This window comes from Chiloscyllium plagiosum, unplaced genomic scaffold (genome assembly GCF_037043375.1).
Source record: "Chiloscyllium plagiosum isolate Xiang-an unplaced genomic scaffold, Cpla_swu_hap1 HiC_scaffold_7, whole genome shotgun sequence".
Taxonomy (NCBI): Eukaryota; Metazoa; Chordata; class Chondrichthyes; order Orectolobiformes; family Hemiscylliidae; genus Chiloscyllium; species Chiloscyllium plagiosum.
In genome coordinates, this window is record NW_028270145.1 from 113,842,470 (window position 1) to 113,861,343 (window position 18,874).

The window sequence follows — 18,874 nt, forward strand, 5'->3', positions numbered from 1 at the left end:
GACTCCTGATGAGAGATGATATAACTCCACTGAGACCGGCCTCCTGTTATCAAGTCACCCTTTATTTACATGGGGAGAGCTAACACTGATCCAGCTCCCTCAGAGGCAGCTCTCAAAGTGAGCAGAACCCCCTGACACTCCTGTTCTTTTCTTTCCCCTTTTCTTTTGTGTGTGTGCAGGTGTCAGACACAGTGAAGAACAAGTGCGTAAATCTTTATTTATATTCCACCACCAGGAAGAAAGGAAGCGCCCAAGTGGCTAGTGACAAGTAGTGCCCTTCTCAGAGGGTCAGTCCTGTTTATATCTGTCAGCCAGGCTTCCTGGACCAGATTAACAGCCCCAATCTGGGAACTCACTATCTATGATGTCTACCTGGCTGACCTCATTCCAATCACTGCAAAATATTCAATGCTTGAGCCCCCATAGCCCTCTAGGGAAAGAGGAAAGTAGTTCATCCCTTGGCTATTTTAGTATTTACGAGGCCAGTTATTTCAGTCATTTTGTATTCTCCCCCTTTACCCACTGAGCACCCCAACCCATTTACAGACCAGAGTGCCATGTTGTGAACTTGCTTCAGCTTGTGGTCAGAGTGGATTACAGCACATTGCAAGGGAAGCATAGGATTAGTTACTGGATCCCAGTGGTGCTGCACATTGAGTCTGAAGCATTCTCACCTTCCCATACCATAAGAAGCACTTTTCACTTGTCCTCAGCACAAAGACATCATTGGAATTGAGGGAGGAGGAACGTGCTGGGACTTCAAAGGCCTTGGTATTGTACTGGTTCTCACCACGAATCTGAAAGAGGCGGACAGAGGCCTCGGTATCCTGTTCATTAGCTGTGGAGGCATTCCCCTGCAAAATATAAGAATTGTCATGTACACTCAAAAACCGGACCCATTATTCCAACAGGTACAATTGGCTCAGACACCGTCAACTGTGACATCAATCTTGGAGCAGACTTCACACAAGCTAGCTTGGAACCCTGGCTTCGGGCATACTGGCAAACAAATCAGGTTTAAGGGTTGAAGTTTACCTGGGTCAATGATCACTTGCTCCTGGAGCTGCCAGTGACCAGTGTCAGACATTTGGCATTGTTTTGGGACTAGCCTGAATACCAGGTGTTAAACTGCTTCTTAGACCACAAGATACAGGAGCACAGTTAGACCATTTGGCCCATTGAGCCTAACCAGCCATAATCGAATGGCAGAGAGGTTCCTCACCCATTCTCCTGCTTGCTCTGTGCAGCCTTTGATCCTTTTACCAATCAAGGACCTCTGTCTTAAATGCACTTAATGTGGCAAAGCGTCCCACAGATTCCTCGCCCTCTGGTTGATGAAATTCCTCCTTCCTTCACCGAGGCTGTGCCCTCAGGTCCTAGTCTTTCCCACTAGTGGAGTCAAATTTAGGTAAGGATGGCAGTTTTCCTTCTATCCGTTAATGAAGCAGATAATGTTTTTACAACAAATCAATGACATTGTCATGTTATGTTACCACTAATCCTAGCTTTCAATTTCACATTTATTTAAATTCCACCATTTACTGTGGTTGGATTTGAACCCACATCTGCAGAACATTAGATTGGGCTCTGGATCACAAACTTCGTGACAATACTCCACCATCTTCTCTAGTACACAGGGACTTCTCTTTATACCTTCAGGGATTGTTGGCATGACTGGCAATGGGTTTTTTTTTCCTTTTACAATAATCGATGGTCACTGTCAAAGACTAGTTTTCATTTCGAGGTTCAATGAGTTACTACTTGAGCCGAGACAGAAGCAGTGACAGTCAGAGTTATAGATATGTACAGCACGGAAACAGACCCTTTGGTCCAACTGACCAGATTCCTAAATTAATCTAGTCCTATTTGCCAGCACTTAGCCCATATCCCTCTAAACCCTTTCTATTTATATACCCATCCAGATGCCTTTTAAATAATGCAGCTAAACCAGCCTCCACCACTTCCTCTGACAGCTCATTCCATACACATGTCCTTGCTGTATAAAGTCTTTGTGGGGTCAGAGGTCAGCTTGGACAGCGAGTATCTTGGGGAGGTGGTTAATGGGGGTGGGGTGGGGAGAAGAGAGAGAGAGATGAGATTGGATGTTCAACAAACACACACAGCCTATGGGGACACACACACACACACACACACACACACACACAGTCTGGTCCTTCATATTACCTCAAAAACTACAAGTTTGCCCTTGAAAATGGCTGTCAGGTGTTGTGGCTCTTTCCCCATTGTCACTCGGACCTGCACGGGCTCTCCATTGTAGGTCTGATCGAGGTGAACAGCCTGATAGGCAGAGGCAGTGACGTCACCCTGACTAGCATGGGTACCCTGGAAGGAAAGAAAACAAAGGAAAACCTGGTGAAAATGAACTTTCAACTTTCCATTGAGGCACCTCATGCTCTTTATGGAGGAAACGTACAAGAATACAAGAAAAGGCTCCTGTGGTAGTGTCCCCATCTCGAGGGCAGAAAGTTGAAATCTCACCTACCCTACGTCACAACATTGGTTAAAAATATCTACCAGAATGTAAGGAGGGCCAAGAGTGGTCCATAATGCTTCTCATGCTCACTCCATCATTTATTGTATTACATCAGAGAGCAGGCATGCAATATACCGGAGAGGAAATGCTCACGATGTAATTGTAGATTCACATGTGATCTGATGGTTAAAATGTTCTCAACCTCCATCTCAGAGTCCCCTTTGCAGCACAGCATGAAGAAAGCGTGCTACAGTTTACACCTGAATTGCTTAGCTTCAACTCAAGCACAAGTATTTGTGAATGTTCTATCTATAAAAACCAGGAACTATAATAAAAGTCTATCAAATCCTTCAGCACTATGGCTCCCGTAACACATGAAGGAGACAATATGAATATCACCTCATCAGGAGCAAATACTTGGCAGAAGGAGAAAAGCCCACTACTACATCTAGGAGGTCAGGAGAGCAGACTAAATCCAGTGGGAGAAAGTGATGACTGCAGATGCTGGAGATCAGAGTCGAGAGTTTGGTGCTGGAAAAGGACAGCCAGTCAGGCAGTGTCCAAGGAGCAGCAGAGTCAATGTTTCAGGAAAAAGCCCCTCCTGATGAAGGGCTGTTGCTCGAAACATCGATTCTCCTCATCCTCAGATGCTGCCTGACCTGCTGTGCTTCTCCAGCACCACACACCAGACTAAATCCAGGTCAACAGCAGTGTCCATTTGTAAAGGAACAGATCTGATTCCACAAATTATATCACACCACTATTCAGTATGATCATGATTGACTTTCAACCTAATCTCCAACTTCTGGGGGGGAAAAGAAAATCAGTCTTACACAAAGGATTACCATCTAGAATTTATAATTGAGGGGTAATTTGATGAAATTTAAAAAAAAGGTGTTGTTAGGGGAGGCTGCAAGAAGTGACTTCTGCTGGTTGGAGAATCTTAGTGTTGTCCAGAAACTTCAGCCAGGTCTTGCAGGGGTGAAATTCATGGTCACATCAGAAACAAAAATTGGTTGGTTTTTGAAGCTGTAGTTGATGCTGGCTTAATTCAGAGATTTAATAATCAGAGACGGATTGATTTTTGAAGTTCAAACACGTTAAGGATATGGGACAGGACAGGTATGTGGAGCTTGGTTGAGGATCAGCCATGATGATGCTTAATATTGCCAAGGTGCTAACTGGATTCATGTGCCCACATAAAGAATAATTTCCATCAGCGCTCTCATGCAGCATAAATGTTGGTTTTCTCCTTGAATTGGCATTCTTACAAGTTGTCCTGTTCGAAGAAAAATGAAAAGCTTCGAGAAATTGTATTTCAAAAGTGCTTAAGTTCAGTATTGCCAAATAACAAAATAATCATTTAATTCCTTGTCTATGCCTGTGTTTCTCCACTCTCCAGAAACTATGACCAGTTTCCAATGGCACTTTACCGAAGTTCGGCGATATAACCACACCAGCCTGAATATTGCACATCAGCTGCCTTCTGAGCTATTAAGATTGCACAGCCAATCCACTGTCTAGTCTGTAGTGTCCAACTCTGATTGTGGTGTAAACTCCAGGAGTAGATCCAATTAGCCCAGCATCTCACACTCTGATTTGAAACTAAAAACAAAAGTTCAAAAGAAATTTAGGAAAAAGGTTTTCTTTTCCCTTTAATCTGCTTTTGTCTCTCATGCTCTCTAGACTCTCCTTAGCAATCTTGGGAGATTACCCTAACCGCGTCTTCCTCTCTTGGAGGCATGGAGCCACAGAGTCGTACAGCATGGAGACAGGCCCTTTGCCCCAAACTGGTCCATGCCAACCAAAATGTTCATCCACGCTAACCCCATTTCCCTGCTCTTGGCCCATATCCTTCTAATCCTTTCCTATCCATGTATTTGTCCAAATGCCTTTTCAATGTTGTTAATGTATCCACCTCAACCACTTCCGCTGGCAGCTCATTCCATACGTGTACCACCCTCTGGGTAAAAAGTTGCCCCTCAGGTTCCCTTTTATTCTTTCCTCTTTCACCTTAAATTGATGCCCTCTAGTCCTCGATTCCCCTTGAAGCAAAGGCGGAGGGACTTGAGGCTGTTTTCGTTAGAGAGAAGAAGGTTGAGAGGTGACTTACTAGAGACATATAAAGATAATCAGAGGGTTAGACAGGGTGGACAGGGAGAGCCTTTTTCCGAGTATAGTGATGGCGAGCACAAGGGGGCATAGCTTTAAATTGAGGGGTGATAGATATAGGACAGATGTCAGAGGTAGTTTCTTTACTCAGAGAGTAGTAAGGGTATGGAATGCTTTGTCTGCAACGGTAGTAGATTCGCCAACTTTAAGCACATTTAAGTCGCCATTGGACAAGCATATGGACGTACATGGAATAGTGTAGGTTAGATGGGCTTCAACTAGGACAAAGTGAGGACTGCAGATGGTGGAGATCAGAGCTGAAAATGTGTTGCTGGAAAAGCGCAGCAGGTCAGGCAGCATCCAAGGAGCAGGAGAATCGACGTTTCGGGCATAAGCCCTTCCTTGGATGCTGCCTGACCTGCTGCGCTTTTCCAGCAACACATACATGAGCTTCAGATTGGTATGACAGGTCGACGCAACATCGAGGGCCGAAGGGCCTGTACTGCGCTGTTATGTTCTATAAAATATCAGCCAGAGCCCTGGCAATTTCTTCTCTAGCCTCTTATAGTGTTCTTGAATATATCTGGTCAGGACCAGGAGGTTTGTCCACCTTAGTACATTCTAATACATCCAACACCTCCTCTACTGTGATATAGATTATCCCCAAGATATGATCACTAAATTTCCCAAGCCTCCATGTCTTTGTGCACGGTAGAGAAGAAATATTCATTGAGGATCTCGCTCATCTCCTGCAGTTCTACACATACATGTCCACTTTGGTTCCTGAGGAGCCCTAAACCCCTCTCTAATTATTCTTTTTCCTTTAATCTATTTCAATAACCTCTTTGCATTCACCTTAATCTCTCAGCCAAGACTATCATGTGCCCCCTTTTCGCCTCCCGATTTCAGTAAGCTCCTGTATACCTCGAGGGATTCCCTTGATCCCAGTTGCCTGTACATGAGCCATACCAACACCTTTTTTTCAGGTCAAAGCCTCAATCTCTTGTCATCCAGGGTTCCCTATTCCTGTCAACCTTGCCTTTCACCCTCACCCTTATCTGCTGTTCTGCTTAGGATTATCAACAGAGCAGTACAGAACTTGCCTGATCTGGATTTCTCCACTTTGGAAGTAACTTTATGGCAGGAACTTGCTTATTTTCTGGAGGATGCTTGTAGAAAAATAAGTGCAGCACGGTAGAGACAGTCCTTTTAGGCTCAATGTATAGTTCCTGTGCTCAAAATTTCCAATTTCGTCATTGATTCCCTCAACCCCTTAATGAGATTCCAACCTTCAAAACACACTCCAGGGTACCCATCATTCTATATGCAAACCCCCACAACCCCTTGGTTAATTTCCAGTCTGTAACTCACTTTCATTCTATGTGACACTTACCCCAATTACTTGACTAATGCAGCCTGTAGCTTGCATGGTATTTGCTATAAACTATTATTTCTTATTTGTTGACTTCGTATTTGCTCTTCTGCCCAGCAACACCTCCAAGCCTCAGAATAAATCCAACTTCAGTTCTGAAGAAGTCCTATCAGACTTGAAACATTAGCTCTGTATCTTTCCCTACAAAGATGTTGCTGGATTAGAGCTTTCTCCAGCACTCTGTTCTCATATCAGATTGGCAGCATTTTGTTTTATTAGCTTGTTTACCACTCCCCAGGTTAGACAGAGTGCAGAGACATACAAACCTGCCAGATGTAGAGGATGTGGTGAAGTCTGTTGTTGATGGTGTAGGTGTACAGAATCAGGTAGCAGTTTCCACTGTAGAAGTGTCCAAACCAGTGACTTGGCACTGGGACCAATTCCAGATTCTCAATCATCCATACCTGGGAAAGATCAGTTAGCAAAGAGAAAAAGAGCGAGTCAGTCATGGAGATTGTGGATTTCAGTTTCACTGCAAGGTCAGGTTCAGCTTCCTTCTTGGTTTATAGGTTGCACAGGGTTAGTCTCAGAAAAAGGGTCCTACTGTCCCAGTGGCAAGGAGCAAATTATTTGGTCTTCTCTACTGGATGATCAGTGTGCAATGTTGGGTGAGAACACTGCTGAACTAACATAGCCCTTTTGTAAAGTGACTATCCACAAATGATTTCCGCCTCTACCACCCTTTCAGGCAGTGACTTCTAGATTCCCACCAGCCTCTTGAGGAAAAACCTTTGAAGAAGCGCTTATGCCCGAAACGTCGATTCTCCTGCTCCTTGGATGCTGCCTGACCTGCTGCGCTTTTCCAGCAACACATTTTCAGCTCTGATCTCCAGCATCTGCAGTCCTCACTTTCTCCTCAAAAAACCTTTTCACCCAATGTCCCCCAAACCTGCCTGTTAAACTCACCTTAAAATTGTAAGATGGACCAGTGGTAATATGTAAAAGTGGTATTATACCTGAATGTGTAAATTTTAAGTATGGGAGGGAAAGGTCGAGTATAAGGTAATGACTCTGAAAGAGAGTTCATGTTGAGGTTGCATTAGCTCCACTCTATCCAGTGATGTCACACTGATATTGGCAGAGAATCAGTCCCAGGGTCCTAATCAGAGACAGATGGGACATCCCTGGCTCCTGATAGTTGTAAAAGTACCAAATCAGTTAATGTCATTTAGACTTACTGGAACTATTCAATATGCAAGGCAACCACCTCTTCTCACTAAGACTAACTATCTCCTGTTACAGATAATTAATTAAGCTTAGACCATAGAAAGGAGGATTCATCTAGTTGCCTGCCCCTTTTACATAATTATGCCCATGCGCAGATATCCATGGAGAAGGATCATGCCAATACATTGGCACAATATAGACCTTTAGAGACTGACCGGCATCACAGGGGCTGGGTGTATCCTCCCTCGAGTACTGACATTTCAATTTAATGTTCTGACACCCTTACATAAGAATGTAAGATCCAGAAGCAGTAGGAGGCCATCTGTGCTTTGAGCCTGCTCCATCATTTAATAAGATCATGGCTGATCTCTTCATGGACTCAGCTCCAGTTACCTGCCCTCTCACCATAACCCTTAATTGCTTTATTGTTCAAAAAATATCTACCTTAGCTTTAAAAACCTCTACTGAAGTAGTGTCAACTATTTCACTGGGCACGGAATTCCATAGATTCACAACCCTCTGGGTGAAGAAGTTCCTTCTTAATTCAGTCCTAAATCCACTCCCTCTAATCTTGAGGCGATGCTCTCCTGTCCTAGTTTCATCCACCAGTGGAAATACCCTCTCTACTTCTAACTTTTCTATTTCATTCATAATTTTATATGTTTCTATAAGATTCCCCTCAATCTTCTGAATTCCAATGAATATAATCCCTGTCTACTCAGTCTCTCCTCACAAGTCAACCCCCTCAACTCCAGAATCAACCTGGTGAACCACCTCTGCACCCCCTCTTGTTCCAGTCCATCCTTTCTCAAGTAAGGAGACCAAAACTGCACACAGTACTCCAGGTGTGGCCTCACCACCACCCTATACCGAAGGGCCTGTTTCCACACTAAGTAATCTAATCTATATAGCTGCAACATAACCTCCCTGCTTTTAAACGCAATCCCTTCGGAAGGAACAAAATTCCATTTGCCTTAAGTACATATTGTACTTGCAGACCAACCTTTTATTGGTCATCCAGGTCCCTCTGCACAGCAGTATGCTGCAACTTTTTAACCAATGAAGTAATAGTCCCTTTTACTGTTACTCCTAGCAAAATGTATGACTTCCATTTTATTAACATTATATTCCATCTGCCAGACTTTTGCCCACTCACAGGGAGAAAGGGAGGACTGCAAATGCTAGAGATCAGGGTCGAGTGCTGGAAAGGCACAGCAGGTCAGGTAGCATCCGAGGAGCAGGAGAATCGATGTGTCAGGCACTCCCCACCTCTTCCTCCGCTACATTGATGACTGCATTGGCGCCACCTCGTGCTCCCGCGAGGAGGTTGAGCAATTCATCAACTTCACCAACACATTCCACCCTGACCTTAAAATTTACCTGGACCATCTCTGACACATCCCTCCCCTCCCTGGACCTCTCCATCTCCATTAATGACGACCGACTTGACACTGACATTTTCTACAAACCCACCGACTCCCACAGCTACCTGGATTACACCTCTTCCCACCCTACCTCCTGCAAAAATGCCATCCTGTATTCCCAATTCCTCCGCCTCCGCCATATCTGCTCCCAGGAGGACCAGTTCCACCACAGAACACACCAGATGGCCTCCTTCTTTAGAGACCGCAATTTCCCTTCCCACATGGTTAAAGATGCCCTCCAATGCATCTCGTCCACATCCCGCACCTCCGCCCTCAGACCTTCCAATCGTAACCAGGACAGAACGCCCCTGGTGCTCACCTTCCATCCTACCAACCTTCGCATAAACCAAATCATCCGCCGACATTTCCGCCACCTCCAAACAGACCCCACCACCAGGGATATATTTCCCTCCCCACCCCTTTCGGCCTTCCGCAAAGACCGTTCCCTCCATGACTACCTGGTCAGGTCCACACCCCCCTACAACCCACCCTCCCGTCCTGGCACCTTCCCCTGCCACCGCAAGAATTGCAAAACCTGCGCCAACACCTCCTCCCTCACCTCCATCCAAGGCCCTAAAGGAGCCTTCCACATCCAAAGTTTTACCTGCACATCGACCAATATCATTTATTGTATCCGTTGCTCCCGATGCGGTCTCCTCTATATTGGGGGAGACTGGACGCCTCCTAGCAGAGCACTTTAGGGAACATCTTCAGGACACCCGCACCAATCAACCACACCGCCCCATGGCCCAACATTTCAACTCCCCCTCCCACTCTGCTGAGGGCATGGAGGTCCTGGGCCTCCTTCACCGCCGCTCCCTCACCACCCGATGCCTGGAGGAAGAACACCTCATCTTCCGCCTCAGAACACTTCAATCCCAGGGCATCAATGTGGACTTCAACAGTTTCCTCATTTCCTCTTCCCCCACCTCACCCCAGTTCCAAATTTCAGTTCAGCACTGTCCCCATGACTTGTCCTACCTGCCTATCTTCTTTTCTACCTATCACCTTCATTCCCACCCCCACTCACCTATTGTACTCTATGCTACTTTCTCCCCACCCCCACCCTCCTCTCATTTATCTCTCCACCCTTCAGGCTCTCTGCCTGTATTCCTGATAAAGGGCTTTTGTCCGAACCATCAATTTTACTGCTCCTCGGACACTGCCTGAACTGCTGTGCTCTTCCAGCACCACTGATCCAGAATCTGGTTCCCAGCATCTGCAGACATTGTTTTTACCTATAAGCCCTTTTCCAGCACCAACTCTCGACTTTGCCAACTCACTGAAAGTATCAATGTTCCTCTGCAAAGGTTGCTCTGCCACTCATCTTAGTAGCATCTGCAAATTTTGACACCCTACACATGTTCCCCAAATCCAAATCATCTATAAAAATTGTGAATAATTGTGGTGCCAACACTGATCCGAGGCACACCACTAGTCATTGATTGCCAGCCAGAATAGAACTCATTTATCTCCACTCTTTGCTTCCTGTTAGTCAACCAATCTTCAAACCACGCTAATATTTTACCCCTAACACCATGCATCCTTTTCTTATGCAGCAGCCTCTTGTGCAGCACCTTGTCGAAGGCCTTTTGGAAATCTTTTGGACTTTTATTTCACAAGGGGCTGTCTAACCGCTTTAAAAATTTATTCAAAAATGAGAACAGAGAGGACTGGTGGCAGAGAACTACCTCAACCGCAGTGTAACAGCTGCTGGCTCCCAGGGACCAATATTTCAGAACAGAGTGTCTCACTAGGGCCACTTCAGAGTCAACCACTTTGAAATGGGTCTGGAGTCACATGTTGGCCAGACCAGGCAAGGACAGAAAATTTCCTTCCACAAAGGGAAACTAGCAAACCAGGTGGGTTTTTCTAACCATTGATGATAATTTTGTTATTAAAAGCTTTAAATTCCAGAATCTTTAATGGAATGAATAAATAAATATGATCTGGTAGCCATTATATAGATTAGATTAGATTAGATTAGAGTGTGGAAACAGGCCCTTCGGCCCAACAAGTCCACACCGACCCACCGAAGCAAAACTCACCCATACCCCTACATTTACCCCTTACCTAACACTACGGGCAATTTAGCATGGCCAATTCACCTGACCCTGCACATCTTTGTGACTGTTGGAGGAAACCGGAGCACCCGGAGGAAACCCACGCAGACACGGGGAGAACGTGCAAACTCCACACAGTCAGTCGCCTGAGGTGGGAATTGAACCCGGGTCTCTGGTGCTGTGAGGCATCAGTGCTAACCATTATGCCACCGTGCTGCCCACGTATGCCACCATGCTGCCCAGAGTTCAGATGACATGATCTGGTATTTGAATATTGAAGAGTACAGGAGCTTTAGGAAACTAATACAAAAAGGCAGAGTGGTACTTCTATTATTCAATGATGGCATTAGCAAATTGGAGAGGGATGACCAAAGGTAAGGAAGCCAGAGTAGAAATGGTTTAGGGAGAAATAAAATGATAGCGACAAGAAGTCACTCCTGGGAGTAATGTACCAGCCTCCTAATAGTGACTACAAGGTAGGATGAAGGCAGAAATAATGAGAGCTTGTCAGAAAGGCAGTAATAATAATGGGAGATTTTAAACTGTAATAGCTAGAAATGTCAGACAGGAAAAGAGTTCAAATAATGTTTTTGGATTAGTTTTGTACATGAAAGAGTCAGATTCTGGAGCCAGTGAGAGAGCAGACTCTACTAAAGCTGCTATTGTGTAACAAAATAGGATGAATAATGTCATGAAATCACTCCTAGGTAGCAGCAACCATAGTAATAGAGTCAGAAATGTACAGCATGGAATCCGTCCATGCCGACCAGATATCCCACCCCAATCTAGCCCCACCTGCCAGCACCCAGCCCATATCTCTCCAAACCTTTCCTATTCATATACCCATCCAGATGCCTTTAAAATGCTGTAATTGTACCAGCCTCCCCCACTTCCTCTGGCAGCTCATTTCATACACATACCACCCTCTGCATCTATGGAGTGAGGTCTCTTTTATATCTTTCCCCTTTCACCCTAAACCTATGTCCTCTAGTTCTGGACTCCACCACCCCAGGGGAAGGAACTTGACTCTTTACCCTGTCCATGCCCCTCAATTTTATAAACTTCAATAAGGTCACCCCTCAGCCTTCAACGCTCCAGGGGAAACAACCCTAGCCCATTCAACCTCTCCCTTTAGCTCAAATCCTCCAACCTTGGCAACATCCTTATAAATCTTAAATGATTGAAATAAAAACAGAAAGCATGTTATCTAAATAGTGAGAGATTGCAGATGGATCTGGATGTCCTAACGCGTGAATCACAAAGACCTAGCATGCAGATACAAGTAGTAATTAGGAAAGATAGTAGAATGTTGTCATTTATCATGAGGGGAAGTGAATACAGAGATCTGAGGTTATGATGAGATCCTATCTGGAGTATGGTGTATAGCATCGGCCTCTTTATTTAAGGATGGAGGTAAATGCATTGGAGGCAGTTCAGGGAAGGTTGCTTGACTCACACCTGGAATGGAGGTGGGCTGGGGGTGGCAATGGTTATCTTGTGAGGAAACTTTGGACAGGCTGGGCTTGTATCTTCTGGAATAGAGTAAGAGGTGACTTGATTGAAGCATACAAGATCCTGAGGAGACTTGACTGGGTGGACATTGAAAGGATGTTTCCTCTTTTGGGAGAGTCAAGACACAGGGTTCACTGTTTAAAATTTGGGGGTCACCCATTTTAAAAATAAAGAAGTGAAGCAGTTTTCTTTCCCTTGCCAAGGGTTGAGTGTCTTTAGAACTCGCTTCCTGAGAAAAGCACAATCTTAAGGTAGTGACAGATAGATTTCTTGATAAGAGGGTAAGAGATTATCAGGATGAGGTGGGAATGTGGATTTGAGGTTACAGTCAGATCTTATTAAAATGGTGAAGCAGGCCAGAGGGGCTGAATGACCTTACTGGTATGAATTTAAACTCCACCAGCTGCTGTAGTGGGACTTGAAGCCAGATTCAAGAGCATTACCTGGGCTCCTGGATTACTAATCCAGTGATTGTATCATTACGACATTATCACCTCTGAAAGTTTATTTGGGGCAAACATATCAGAGAGGGACTGCGAGAGGTTATTACTTGCAAAAAAGAGTCCACAGATTTAGGGAGAAGGAAAATGGTGAGTTGAGAGAAGATTTGTAGCTCAGGTTGAGGCTCTGGATGTAGGTTTGCCCGGTGAGCTGGAAGGTTAATTTCCAGACGTTTCATCCCCTACTAAGTAGCATCTTCAGTGGGCCTCCAGTGAAGGACTGTACAGGATTTCTGCTTTCTATTCACCAACCCAAAGAAACCCAAACATATAGACAGCAGGAATCATGTACAGTGCTTCGCCTGAGGCTCACTGAAGATGTTACCTAGTAGGGTGATGAAACGTCTGGAAATGAACCTTCCAGCTCAGCGAGCAAACCTACATCCAGAAGGAAACTGATTCAGCACATTTCCCCATAAGGCCAGTCAGAAGTCTGACCTTGAACATCAGACCAACTCAACATTCTCAAGGCTGCTGATCCTTAGACAACTGACACCCTCCCCCAACCACGAGTGCAGGGCCTGAGCTTCAGCATCATAAAAGGTGCTGACCTCATTGCAAGGAACTTCAGGCAGTAGTCCAACTAAAATCAGATTGTTCTAGAGGCTGGGTGGGGGTTGTCAAGGGTACGGGTAAGGAATGAGCAGGTGGCTGAGGAAAACAAAGTGGAATTTGAACAATTTCCATTCTGTTCCTGTGAACCGACCAATCCAGAGAACCAGAAAGCAGCTTCAGCCTTTTACCCATGTCCCAAGCATTCACACACTGAAAACTTTTTCACTAGATCTTTCCACATGCCAGTGTTGAGGCCTGTAATCATGACAAGACTTTATTTTTAGAATGGTACCTTTAACACTAACTCACAGGGAATGGGAGTGGGTGTGGCTGGCAGAACCACATCACCCATCTCAAATTGCTCTCCAAAAGTGAGTGAGCTTCCTTCTTGAACCGCTGCAGTCCCGGTGCTGTAGATAGACGCACAATGCCATGAGGGACGAAATTCCAGTATTTTGACCCAGCCACTGTGAAGGTCAGGGTGGTGAGTGGCTTGGAGGGGGAATCTTGATACAGAGGTATTCCCATGTATCTATTGCTCTTGTCCTTCTGGGAAGTAGCCACGAGTTTGGAAGGGTCTGTCTAAGGAGATGAATTTTTTTTTTAAGATTAGATTCGCTACAGTGTGGAAACAGCCCTTCGGCCCAACCAGTCCACACTGACCTTCCAAAGAGTAACGCACCCAGACCCATTTCCCTCGGACTAATGCACCTAACACTATGGGCAGTTTAGCATGGCCAATTCACCTGACCTGCACATCTTTGGACTGTGAGAGGAAACCGGAGCACCCGGAGGAAACCCATGCAGACACAGGGAGAATGTCTGTGTGGAGTTTGCACAGTCAACCAAGGCTGGAATCAAACCTGGGACCCTGGTGCTGAGAGGCAACAGTGCTAACCACTGAGCCACCATGCCACCCCAGTACACACTACCTCTACTGAGTGTCAATGGGGGAAGAGAGTAATGTTTGTGGATATGGTGCCAAATCAAGCAGGCTACCTTGTCCTCGATAGTCACCATACTATAGAAGGATGTGGAGCCTTTTGGAGAGGGTGCAAAAGAGATTTACCAGGGTGTTGCCTGGATTGGAGTGTTTTAGCTGTAAGGTTGGAAAAACTTAGACTGTTTTCATTAGTGTGTCAGAGACTGAGGGGCAGCCTGATAAAAGTATATAAAATTATGAGAGGTATTGATAAGGTAGATAGCTAGACTCTTTCACCCCCCAGGATGGCAATTTCAAAAATAAGGGTCATAGGTTTGAGGTGAAACAGGGAAAGATTAAAAGGGATGGAAGGGGAAAGTTTTTCTTTAATATAAACACAGAGGTTGGTAGGAGTCTGGAACATGCTGTCAGGGGAATGAGCGAATTAAATACAATAGCAATGTTTAAGAGGCATTTAGACAGGCATGAACGGCCAGGGAAGGAGGGATATGGACCATGTGCAGGCAGATGGAATTAGTTTAGAATGGCATTGTGGTCAGCACAGACATGGTGGGCTGAAGGGCCTGTTCCTGTGCCGTGCTTGTCAAAAGTATTTGGTTAGAAGGATCACACAACACCAGGTTATAGTCCAACAGGTTTAATTGGAAGCACGAGCTTTCGGAGCAACGCTCCTTCATCAGGTGATTGTGGAGGGCTCAATCATAACAGAATTTATAACAAAAATTTATAGTGTGATGTAACAGAGCTGGGCAGCTTGCTCTCGGGACAACTCCATAGAACCCTGTCACGGTAGGCGCTGCAAGAAGTGTCAAGAATGTGGACATAGATACCACCATTACGCGTGGGGAAACCTTCCACCTTGTACATGGCATGTACTCATGTGACTCAGCCAACGTTGTCTATCTTATACGTTGCAGGCAAGGATGCCCGAAGGCATGGTACACTGAGGAAACTGAGCAAAGGCTACAACAACAACGGATGAATGGGCACTGCACAACAATCAGCAGACAGGAGGGTTCCCTCCCAGTTGGGGAACACTTCAGTGGTCCAGGACATTCGGTCTCAGACCTTCGGGTGACCATCCTCCAAGGTGGACTTCGGGACAGGCAGCAGAGAAAAGTGGCCGAGCAGAGGCTGATAGCTATGTCCGGTATCCAAAGGGAGGGCCTCAACCGGGACCTTGGGTTCATGTCACATTACAGGTGATCACCATTGCACTATATACACACACACACACACACACACACACATATACACAGATACTCCGACACACGCACACACACTCTCACATGCACCTCCTCACACACTTAAGACACTCTGACACACACACACACAAATTTGTACTTGCCGGGTTACATTGTACTTTGCTCAAAAACTGCATGAATTTATGTAAAACTCCGTTATCTCACTTTTTAGATTAGAATCAATCTAAACATCATGCCATAGACAGAGAACACAGGGGGCTAACACCTTCAACATATTGTCTAGCTATCACCATTGTTAACAGCTAACCTGAGAATGCAACTTTTTTTTAAAAAAGGTTTTGTGATTTACACATGAAAGAATACAGTGATTGTTTCACTTCTAACAGATGAAAGGCTTAACAGACAATTAATTTTTCAATGCATAATTTCAGTTACATCACACTGTAAATTTTTGCTATAAATTCTGTGTGTTAGGATTGAGCCCTCCACTACCACCTGATGAAGAAGCGACACTCCGAAAGCTGGTGTGCTTCCAATTAAACCTGTTGGACTCTAACCTGGTGTTGTGAGATTTTTAACTTTGTACACCCCAGTCCAACACCGGCATCTCCAAATCTTAGTTAGAAGGAGTGTGTGTGTGTGTGTGCGTGTGCACGTGTGCATGTGTTTCAAGGTGCAGAGGGAGAGAGAGAGAGAGAGAGAGAGAGAGAGAGAGAGAGAGAGAGAGAGAGAGAGAGAGGGTTGGAAATTCAGAGTTAAGAGCCTAGATGCATGGAGGCACAGGGTCAGTAGTGTGATGGATAAAGATGAGGATGGAGGACAGCAGAGATCAGAGGGCCAGACAGAAGGCGAGGGCATCAAAGGATTCAAAGACAGGACAGAGAATTTCAAATCGGTCGAGCAGATTGTGTGTGCGAGCGTGGGAAGATGTGAGGTACCTCCACTTCACCAGAACCATCATCCACCATCCTCTCCCGGGCTGCCACCTCAGGCCTGGCATGCATCTCCATGGCATCAAACTTCACCTGCTCCACCTTAGCTGCAGAAGAAGGGGGTTGGATCATCATCAAAGGGACAGGTCATTTGGCCCATCTCATCTCAAATGTCTGCCTGTGAGAGCAACTGAGCAATTCCCACTCTCCTGCCTTTCCCCCCCAACACAGCAATTCTTTTCATTTCAGATTCATATGGTTTCACGCTCCTCGGTACCCTCCCACCCTAACCCCTCCTCCCACCCCCTGACTGCCCATTCCTCAGTTTCTCCCACCTCCCCTCAGTCTTACCCAACCCCCCAGTCATCACCCAGCCCTCCGATTTCTCTCAAGTCTCCCTTACCAGTCTTCCCCCCCCCCCCAACTCTTCTCCTTCTGCAGTCTCCCCCTACCCCTAAGCACCCCTCGGTCTTTCCTTCTCAGTCTCTCTCACTTCCATACGGATTCCCCACCATCCCAACCAAACCAGGCTCATACCAATTTTGCCGACGCTGAGAGTTTTGCCTATGCCAACGGTTTGGTATTTCGTTGTCCACTTGACGAAAAGCTGCCGGAATATCACAGACTCCGAACCATCATTCTCCATCTCAATGCTCACAGACTCAGGATAACCTTTAGCTTTCATGAACCCCTGTGGAAGAGAGAGAGTATTCTGTTTACAAAACTTCGACAGCTCAGCCCCTACATAATAACTTAATTTATACTTGGTAGCATCACCGAGACATTCCATGATAAGTACTTAACAGCCAATTAAACACTTTACATGGTGTAATTTAGGAAACATGGATACCCACAAACAGCCAGAGAAATATTTTTTAAAAACAAGGAACTACACAGCCAATCATTATCTGATGTTGGTTGATGGGAAAGTGTTGGGAGGAAGAACTCTCCAACTCTTCCTCGAATCGTCCCAAGGTATCGCTCTACGCAGAGGACAGGAGGCGGCCATTCAGCCCTTCGAGCCTCCTCCACCATTCATGGCTGATCAGCCAGTTCAGTCCCCTGTTCCACATTCTCCCCATACTCTTTGATCCCTTTAGCTCTAAAACCTATATCTAACTCCTTCTTGACAACATTCAATGTTTTGGCCTCAACCGTTTTCTGTGGCAGAGAATTCCACAGGCTCCCCCACTTTCTTGGGGGGGGGGGGGGGGGGGGGGGGGCGGGGGGGAAAGATATTTCTCCTTATAATCCACAGCATCTGTTTATCCTCATACCTTAAGGAGGCTTATAAATAGAGGCGTATAGTATATAAAAGCTAGGAACTGACGCTTCATCCATACAAATCATTAGTCAGGTCATATCTGAAGTACAGGTAGTTCTAGAACGCTGTAGTTGCATTCCAGTGATACCTCACTTAATAGAAAAATCACTTAATAGAAATAAAGAGGTCCATGTGAAAAGTGGGATTAAGGGCAGACTAGCAAATAATACCACTCACGGTCACAAAAAAATCACCCAAACGCCTAGTGCAAAGTATAGCACAGCTTAAATAAATCATATTTATTAACAAAAGTAAATTAAACATCACATTGAAAAATATTGTTAATGCAGGGACAGAGGGTCATCACCACCACCTTCAGGTACAGTCGTAGTTGCAGAAGTGGATGGCTGTGATGGAGTGTATTCTGACTGTTTCTTGGGAGTAGGTTTAGATTGAGAGATGTGCGGGTACAAGGACAAATTAGAAAGACAAATGTATAGGAGTAATGCAGTCCTACAGGAATAATACAAGAATTTTTTTAAAAATGTATTCATTCATTGATGGGATGAGGGCATTGCTGGCTCAGCAGTGCCCATCCCTAATTGCCCAGGTGGCAGTTAAAAGTCAACCACATTGCTGTAGGTCTGGAGTCACAATGCAGACCAGACCAGGGGGTGGCAGTTTCCTTCCCTAAAGGACATTAGTGAACCAGATGGATTTTCCCGACAATCAACAATGGATTCACAGTCATCATTAGACTCTTAATTCCAGACCTTCTTTTTATTGAATTCAAATTCCACCATCTGCCATGGCAGGATTTGAACCTGGCTCCCCCAAATATTATCTGGGTCTCTGGATTAACAGTCCAGCGATAATACCATTAGGCCATGGCTTCCCCAATTATTGTCTCAGAGGGAGAAACATGAGCAAACATTAGTTTTAATTTTGAGATCAAGCTACTTAAGATACAGTATTGTACCTCTCAAATACTCTGACGTCAGCTGACATTGGAGCAGAGAGAAACGAAGTGTGAGAAACGATCACCGCTGGGATCGTGCTATTAGAACATAGAGCCTGTTCTGTGCTGTATTGTTCTTCGGCCCTCGATGTTGTGCCAACCTGTGAACTATTCTCAGCTCATTCCCCCTACACTATTCCAAAGTCATTGTTGCGCTTATCTAAGGATTGTTTAAATCTCCCTAATGTGGCTGAGTTGACTACATTGGCAGGTAGGGCATTCCACGCCCTTACCACTCGGTCTTAAATCTATC

General features: G+C 45.3%; 1 protein-coding gene across 1 annotated transcript in view; it reads right to left on the reverse strand.

Annotated features, from left to right (window-relative positions):
• Positions 1-18,874, reverse strand: part of LOC122551835 (villin-1) — a 70,600-nt gene that overhangs the window by 11,594 nt on the left and 40,132 nt on the right. Inside the window, exons 10-14 of the mRNA XM_043694349.2 lie at positions 16,877-17,030; positions 16,346-16,446; positions 6,305-6,442; positions 2,185-2,343; positions 675-854 (exon numbers count right to left, since the gene is read on the reverse strand). Coding sequence (XP_043550284.2) covers positions 675-854; positions 2,185-2,343; positions 6,305-6,442; positions 16,346-16,446; positions 16,877-17,030 — 732 coding nt within the window. The remainder of the gene's footprint in view (positions 1-674; positions 855-2,184; positions 2,344-6,304; positions 6,443-16,345; positions 16,447-16,876; positions 17,031-18,874) is intronic.